The 8880-nt window shown below is 38.9% G+C and overlaps 1 protein-coding gene across 2 annotated transcripts; it reads left to right on the top strand.

Moving 5' to 3' along the window:
• Nucleotides 1–301: 301 nt before the first annotated feature.
• On the top strand, nt 302–8377 carry LOC308284611 (nucleolin-like). Of its 2 annotated transcripts, none has more exons than XM_080725292.1 (13): nt 302–361; nt 992–1043; nt 2259–2462; nt 3071–3148; nt 3295–3421; nt 4191–4423; nt 4707–4833; nt 5319–5458; nt 5604–5733; nt 5951–6084; nt 6202–6322; nt 6399–6564; nt 7842–8377. In XM_080725292.1, exons 1-12 carry the CDS (start codon nt 347–349, stop codon nt 6517–6519), a joined length of 1482 nt encoding a protein of 493 aa, XP_080581418.1. In that variant the 5' UTR covers nt 302–346; the 3' UTR covers nt 6520–6564; nt 7842–8377. The 2 variants fall into 2 exon arrangements, with proteins under 2 accessions (XP_080581418.1, XP_080581417.1); XM_080725291.1 differs by having other exon boundaries at nt 309–370.
• The last annotated feature ends 503 nt before the right edge of the window (nt 8378–8880 follow it).

The raw sequence follows: 8880 nt of genomic DNA, 5'->3' as shown, positions 1-8880 counted from the left end.
AGTAGTTCAGCCTTATACTTCTTAGTACAATGGTGTCGCTTGCCACTATTATGCATTTTGCACACGAAATAAATTAGCAACGCGTCCCCGAAATCAAGAATTTGACTCATTTTTTAAAAACTATCCGTTGAATTCTGTAATGTATGGTGTCAATAGGTCAGCAGCAGCATAGGTCAGCGATCGCCTGAGAACCAACTAGCCAATCACAGCACGCAGTTCATCTCTGGCCACCACGCATGCGTACTAGACAAGACAACGCAAGTTGTGAGCACTGCGCATGCCCAGCAACCACATGTGTTTGGGACGTGCTACTGCATGGTCTCTTCCTTGATCTCAAATAGAAAACATGGACAACTCAATCGTAATAACGGTATTATTATTATTATATGATTGTTGTTCCTGTTGTTGTTATTGTTTTAAAAGCATGTGTAATGTTGTTGTTAGGTAACGCTGCTCTCATCTTTATTTTTGATCATCTAAATGCAACTTTATCAGATCCTACAGCACAGGCAGCACTAGCCCTAGAATGTCTCTTATTTTCGGTCGATTGACACTGTGTAATCCCTCACTTAATCGTTAAATCAGAGCCATTCTAGGGCTAAGGCAGCACAGGACAGGACCCCGGATACAATTCTGCTTGCTTTGTGGTTTCATGTGATTTTTGACATTGAACAGTTCATAGCTGTAGTAGCCCTAGAATGGCCGTGATACTAGAAAGATGCAATTAGAAATTGCAAGTGTGGTTGCCATGACGCGAGTCACACTTGCAAATATATCTTTATCTGTCAGTCCTTCTTGTCTGTATTTGAGCGGTGCTAACCATTCTGTTCTTGTCCCTTTTATGCCCATATATGGAGATCCCTGATGTCATCAATATCTTGGAAAACCCATATATGGACACATACTGTGTCAGTGTCAGTCAAAGCCATTCTTGTGTTATATCTCTCTGGACTCACACTTTTTAACAGTTAACTTTGATTCTCTTCTATAGTCGAGAAAAACGGCCGGGGTAAATGTCAGTGACATAGAAGAGAGTAACACTGGTAAGTTATGCATTATTACTGCCCATATGAGATTAATCATGCATACCTATTATGTTCTATTAACCACATATGAAGAGTTATGTATGTTCAAGCTGAATGATAACACGCATGCAGAGAACAATAAATAAACGCTTGCACACTGAGGGTTCCAAATGGGACAATAAAACCGGGACGTTTCAAGCTCAAAGCTCTTTCTCAGTCTGAGGTACAGCTCACAGCTTTTTTGTGGTGCAATAAAGCATTTGTCGCATTGATTGGTGCAGAGCCCTCGATGTGCAAGCATTTATCTATTGCTTACTGCTGCTCGTCGCTCAGCACCTGCCCAAGCTTGGGTTGGGGATGTGTGCATGTCGTTTCCCTTTTTTCATATAACACACATGCAGCCTTTGAAAACCAGTGAGGGTGAAGTAAAAAGCTGAAATCTGTATGTCCTACCTGACTTTCACAAGATGGAATCCCCGCTTGGCCAGAAAAGATGCTGCAGTTCTTTATTTGTCCTTGCGGTTATTCATTTTCGCCAAGCAGCCTTCAGGACACAGAAATCACAATACACCATAGACAGATCACACAATACTACACATTTACACAATACCTTTAGTAATAGCTTTCCCCGTCCTAAGTACCCGGTTCTCATACATTGATGTCATACTCTCAAGTTGTACCCCAGCTATCTTGCTGGATACATTGATTATTATGAGTGTCTGGCAGTACTACTTGTCAACCAGTAGTTGTCCTCAGTGGAAGAGTAAGGAGACCAGACCTTCTCCAATCACCGCAGATGTATTACCGTATATTAATATTAACATACTTATCTCTACCATACTTTGGTTAAAGTAACACTATGAATTGTAGCTTTAAGTTCCTTGTCAGTGAACTGAATGAGATGAGAATGACACGATGAGCTGCTCTCGTACTAAATATCATGTCCCAGTGGTGGCATATGATCAATTTGTGTTTTCTCCAACACGTTTGTTTGACACCTGCACATGAACTACAAGCAGATCATCTTCTTCCCTTAACTTGCGTCTTTAATTCTCACGTTAAACACTTTAACGGCATCAAAGACGGACAATTTGAACGTTTTCACCCAGGCCAGCATGGTTGTCATGTGACTTCTTTGCTGTCGCATGACAATAAGCGGCCATAAGAATGTTGAGGCCCTTTTAGATATTTCAGCCCCTGCCTCTCTAACATTCTTTGCACGTCCCTGAGCAGATTGTCAGATGGACACTGAAGCTGCTCACGTTGCTGGGGAAGAATGCAAATCCACAGTGACAGTGACCTGGAGGACAGAGGAGACAGAGGGAGGAGTGGCTGATCCAGGTCTAGGGGACACCAGAGGGGGAGAGGGGGATCAAGAGGATTCAGAGGGAGGAGAGAGTGACCAAGAGAAGGAGCAGGCAAAAGATGACGGTACCTGTAAGTCAACCATAATTAGCAAGACAACATAATCATAGATGCTCAAAATGTCACTGTTTGGTGGTTAAAATATATCCATTGGGAACTTGATCCATTGTGCAGACTCTTATTTTTCTGGTTTTGCATGTTCTTCTGTCCAGCATAGGATGACCAGACGTCCCCGACAAATATCTCCAAAATGTTAATACTGTATGTCCCGGTTTCAACATTGACCACCCGGCTGTCCCGGTTTTCGACAGAATTCAAATAATAGTGTTGTTTTCTGTGGTTGCATAGACATTTTTCATGTTCTTTTCATGAAAACATGCTTGTCTAACAAATCAGAAAACATGAACAAATGTCAATTCAACGCCAAGGCTGTTTGTCAGTCGCTGCCTGTGTACAACCCCTATGTAGATCTACGGTGCGTATGTGCACATGCATGAACGCTAGAGAATGGGCGCGCATGGTGAACGTGGGCATTGCTTTGCATAGAATGTCCGCGTTAGGTTAGACTACTGAATATATAGTCAACCTAGTCCAGCAGCACCTGGTATTTATTTTATCATTTGGATGTGAAAGCTTTTCTCAAACTTTTGTGGTTTTATTATTGATTTGTACCTCTGTAGCTGTTGCAGTAACCGGAAAAAGGAAGACGAAAGCTACAGATGAAACATCCCCTACTAAGAAAGCTAAGACCATTGACGGTATGAAATACAAATAAGGACTATTACAAGAATTATGCCAGGCTGCTTGTACTTTGCTGTATGAGTCGTGATAAATAGATTTTCTGGTTTCTTGATTCTTGACGTAACCTTAAGTGATACTCATAAACCATATTATTTCTTTCTAGATCTTTGTGTTTTCGTTGGCAACTTGAACACTTCTAAAGGAGGATTCGAGGAAGTCAAATCTTCATTATTAAGTTACTTCGTCACACAAGGTCTATTGGTTGAGGATATTAAAATGGACCTTTCTGGGTGAGTGTGACATTAAAATCAAACATTTGGTGTAAATTATTTCATTTTAGCAGGCATTGACTTCGTTAATGTTACAAATCTGTAATTTCGATGTCCTATCCAGGATTTGGTCTCTGGCATGAGATGCTAAATGTCCACTGCATTATCTCTTGGATGCATATCTCATCCAAGAGGCAATCCCTGCTTGGCCTAGAGAGATATTGTTCTTATGAGCTTATGGCAGTACTTGTAAACCATTTGGTGTCCTACCTGACACCAGGGTCTACAAGAATAGGGGTTTTGTTTTGAAACAATAAACAAATGCAACATACCCTAAGACAGCGGTCTTCAACGTTTTCAGGCCAAGGACCCCTTTGCTGAGAGAGAGATGAAGCAGGGACCCCCACTTCGTATTGTTAAAAATGTTCATAGATTTTTTTAGACAGGTTAGCCTTGTTTGACAGAACTATCATCAGTGTAGGTTGTTGTATTTTAGACATTCCATCTACAAAAAAAAAACTGCTATTCTTGGCTAATGTTAAATGCACACAGAATAGAGATACTAGGGTTCAAGTGGATAGTGTAGAAGAAATAAAGTTTCTGTCACGCAAAGATTTGGAGGACCCCCTGTAACAGGCCTATTTCAATTCCTGTTGAAGGAGAATAAAGGAATTATTATTCAGCAAAAGTGAAATTTGTATTGATAGTATATACCATACATTTCCTGTTTACTAATGTAGACCTTACATTGCAAATATTTGAAAAAACGTTGTTCTTTGTCCCCTTTTAGAAAATATGCGTTTGTAAACGTGGCCTCGCAAATGGACTTTACCAAAGCTTTAACATTAAATGGAGAGCAGTTCCTTGATAGGCCGATGAGGATCGCCAAGGCCACGGGGAGAATCAGGCAGGCGGCACCGGTCCCTGCAGAAGGCAAAAAGGCACCGGTCCCTGCAGAAGGCAAAAAGGCACAGGTCCCTGCAGAAGGCAAAAAGGCACAGGTCCCTGCAGAAGACAAAAAGGGTCTGTTCCCTATACATTTACACTTTGTATTATGATGGTGTTGCAACACCCTCATATGATGAAGTATAATTTAAATCTTATAGTATAGCTGTAGTTTGGTCAGTTCCACAGTCACACCACTAGAGGTCACTCATTGTTATATTTTACCAGCACTTGTTCATTATGCCTGATATTATGGTTATTATGCAAGGTGCTGCTTTTTATTTTATTTGCTGATATCTAAATGTAGATGAGCTTTGAAAAAATTATATTTGTTTGATTTGAAGATCATCTTGTTTTACAGATAAAGATTCCAGGTGCTTATTTGTGAAGAACCTCCCCATCAAATCAACAAAGAAAGACATTCAAAATATATTTGAACAGGCAATAAATATCAGATTTCCTGGAGGGAGTTACAATCCAAACCAAGGGTGAGTTTTTAATAAAACCTGTGAATTTCTAAATTGTGTCATACTTGTGATAGTTATTATATGGTAGAAGTGTTAAAGGTAGGGTAAGTGATAAGTAACTAAAGAGCTAGAGAGATGGGTACTCCCGTTACTGAACAAACACTCTATAGCAAACAAACACTCACAAACACTCAACAATCAGAAGATAATGCTTTAACCTTTTGACGACAACAAAAAGTCAAAAACCTTAATCTTCATTATTACAATACCAAATTTAACCAATTTCTTTAACCTGGTGTCATTACATTAAAACTGTACATGAACATTTTTGAGATAAAAAGAAATACAAAAATAATAATTGTTTAAGCGAATAACATGACAATTTTGACCGTGGTCATATAACGATGTATATCGGACTGAAGTGGCTAGCAGCTGTTAGAATGAAAAGTGTTTCAGAGGATTTCAAAGGAAGTATTGTGTAATCGATGATTAATTTCTTCCAACAGCATTGCCTTTTTAGAATTCAAGACCGAGTCCATAGCCCATGACGTCATGGAGGAGAAACGTGGAACAAAGATGCAAGGCCGTGTTTTAATTGTTGATTATGTAGGAGATAAGAGTAGCCACAAAGCCAGCAAAACTCCAGGTATTAAAATGGTTTATAGAAATTCATGACTCACAGTATTATCCATATTTCATATATACTGTACATTTCGGCGAGATTGCCACGTAGTGAAGTCAGTTAGCTTCTTGGTTTCAAATTGAAAAGTATCTGTTTTTATGCATCCCAGTTGAGGCTGCTAAAGGTACCACCTTATTTGTGAGCAACCTGGATTTTGGGGTGCAAGAAAATACCCTGAAGAAAGTGTTTGGGAAAGCTGTCAGTATCACTATACCTAAAAGAGCGGGTAAATCTAGAGGGTAAGTACTCCATAGTATGACCATGTCATTTGTCAAAAAGAACAGATGTACAAACTAAACACATTATGACACATTGTTTATTTGTAGATCTGTTATTTTTGACAACATACTCTTGCATGATGGAGTATACATTTGCATAAATTAAGCTTATTCGTTTGTGCCCATATTCTGATATTGAACAAGAATCATCATTCAACTCAACTTTGTCCTTTTCTAGAATTGCCTACATTGATTTTGAAACTGTGGAAGACACAGAGGAAGCTCTGGAATCGTCACAAAACATAGAAATACGCAAACGACCCATCACCGTGAAATTCAGTGACACTCAAATGAAGAAAGGAGATGAAACATGTAATCATTTTTATTTTCTCCCTTATACTCACTTTAGTTGTGGTCTAATTGTGTTATGAAATTAATCCACCACAACTGAAACATGGTTAATGTGTCAGTTATTATTTGCTGTTGCAGTTCTCAAAGAGACATTGATTGTCAAGGGCCTCGATAAAGAGACAAGTGAGGAGACTTTGAAAAGTGCCTTCGAAGGAGCCTTGTGTGCAAGACTTGTGCAAGACAAGGGCATATCCAAAGGGTAGGTACCACAGACGGATGATTACCTTCAGTACTTCTCAGCTGTGTCCTACTCCTAATGCTTGTAATTTTGGTAGGTTTGGCTTTGTGGACTTTGCAACGGAAGAGGACTGCAGGAATGCTAAAGATGTCATGCAAAACTGTGAAATAGATGGCAGCAAAGTAATGGTGAATTATGCAAAACCTAAGAGGCATTGACACACCGGTGGACCTCCAGGAGTTGAAAAGGAACCTGGATAGGAGGTATAACAGAGTCATCTTGGTCACAAGGGCAAATGTTGCTTTAATTCATCAAAAGATCACTCCTGATTTAGATCAATAATAAGTTCCATAGATGCATTTACCGTAACTATTAATTTAAAGGATAGGGTTCTCTAGAAAACAGGAAGTTAAACTCAACCCATCACAACCTTATAGTCTTTGGTTGTGGGCAATGTACATCTGTAGAACTGATCATGATTTAGTAAAACCTAAAACTAGCTGCTCAGAACCTACTTCTCTATGTATTCTTTTCTCAATGTAATTTATTTGTATTGACTTTTATATACATTATACATATACCTTTGCATACATTGTATATGGGTACATATACAATGGACAAGACGTAACAAACATTTCACAAATAAGTAATACTAAACATCAATGACAGAAGTAATAAGTAAGAAATAATTGAGAAATATACATTTTGTTTATTATATATGCATAAGTCAGAATCACCACATTACTAGTTCCAACACGTCCTAGAAGGAAGAACATTAATATGTTCCCAAGCAATACCCAGTTTTCAAGAGATAAGAGGCTTAGTTAGTCATTCTACACATTATAGAAACCCCTTCAGCAAACTTATCAGTAGATTCCCACAGTGTGTACCTTCTATTTGAAGAAAATGCATAACCTCTCTGATCCACCTGCCAAAGGAGGTGGGGTGGGGGTGCGGTATAGTTCTTCCAATCAGATGCCTTGCTTATAAGGTTATGCTGTCCAAATGTGTCCTCTGTAAGTCAAGAAAAAGAGCAAGCATAGGAACAGGGGCAGTTCTTAAGAGGTGATATTTGAATGCACTTCAAATGTAGAAGAATGTTGATAAAAACTCGAAAATGTGTGGAAAAGACGAGCAGGGATTTTTTTACATCTGTCACAAGTACGATCAACTGCAGGAAAAGTCTTTGACAGCCTTGGACAAAGTATTTTAGCTCATTGTTATTCTGTTATAAGTGTTCAAATCTCCTTCTCAATTTCTTTATTATTGAAGGCTCCTGACTAAATCTTAACCTTTGAAACCTGGTTTTACGTGGCCTTTTATTGGCCATTAATCCATAGGCTCGCTCCTATGGCTGGTAAAGAGTTTTATGACCGTTCTTTTGTTCAGGTTCCAATTGGATGTGGATTCTGCAGCTGCTGTTCTCATTGAAAACTATTTTAAATTCCTACCTCTGCAAAACCAGTAGTGTCTACTGTTTAGTTGTACCTCGCTGGTGAAAAGTAAGTTGACTAATTGGTTTATTGGTTGTTTGTTTCAGGTAGAGGACCTTTTCTCTGAAAAGATGTTCCTGAATGAGGCAAAAGGAGAATCTCGCCTTTCTTGAATGGACTGTTGAGACTTGTTGGAACCTGTAGAATGCCTGAAAGTGCCTCCCAGCCTGTCTGCGTTTATTTGGCTAAGAAAAGCAGTATTTCTGTTTTTTGCTTAGATGGAATGTAGTAACACTTCCACAATGCTTTTTGTTACTAGTTGGACCTGTGAATTGCACATTTTATTTCACCAATCATTTATTTTTGTATGTATTTTCTTTCTTTCTTTTTTACCATTGTGTTTATACAGTAGTTGTACTGTATCAAGATGATTGAATTCCAGTAAAAACAATATTCATAAGTAAATACAGTATTCATAAATGTGTAGTTCAGTGGAAATGTAAAAAAAAAAACTACTGTATATTGATTCTTCAAATCTTGAGTAGTGGATTAGTTTAGTTTAGCTTATTTGTTTTATTTGTATCAAGGAAAAATGCATACTTTACATGTACAGGTTATCAAACAAAGAGAAAGGCAGCTTTGTACCAGCAAGCTAACTACAAATTTCCATCTGTAGTGCCTGGACAGGTGAAAACAAGAAACAATAAAACGGAAAGCAAAATATATCATCTCTGCTGTCAATGGACACACACGCGCACACACACAGACACTGAATGACATAGCAATAGAGGTGTTCTTGATTATGTAATAATAATATACAATTGACTATTACACCATCTAACTATTAATTTACCAAATGTCTGTCTGTCCGCCGTCTGTCTGCATGCTGACATCACTCATACTACACTGTGTCACCATGCCACCATGGTAACAGCCGCATGCTGAAACAAGCCCAAATTCGGAGATGAGCATGGCCATCCACCATGGTAACAACAGCCGCTTGCTGAAACAATGCCCAAATTTGGAGATGAGCATGCTGACATCACTGATACTAAACAGTGTCGCCACCATGGTACTGTAACAGCTGCATGCTGAAACGATGCCCAAATTTGGAGATGATATCTGCCATCTGTCAGCATGCTGACA

The sequence above is a fragment of the Nannobrachium achirus genome, assembly GCF_963921795.1.
Source record: "Nannobrachium achirus genome assembly, chromosome: 5".
In the NCBI taxonomy this organism is placed as follows: domain Eukaryota; kingdom Metazoa; phylum Chordata; class Actinopteri; order Myctophiformes; family Myctophidae; genus Nannobrachium; species Nannobrachium achirus.
This window is presented reverse-complemented; position numbering and strand designations above follow the sequence as displayed.

Coding starts and splice junctions, on each gene's coding strand:
- LOC308284611 (XM_080725291.1), top strand. CDS start 347: ATGGACAACTCAATCGTAATAACG. Junction 3,149..3,294: donor GAAAGCTAAGACCATTGACG/GTATGAAATACA, acceptor ATTTCTTTCTAG/ATCTTTGTGTTTTCGTTGGC. Junction 6,323..6,398: donor GACAAGGGCATATCCAAAGG/GTAGGTACCACA, acceptor TAATTTTGGTAG/GTTTGGCTTTGTGGACTTTG.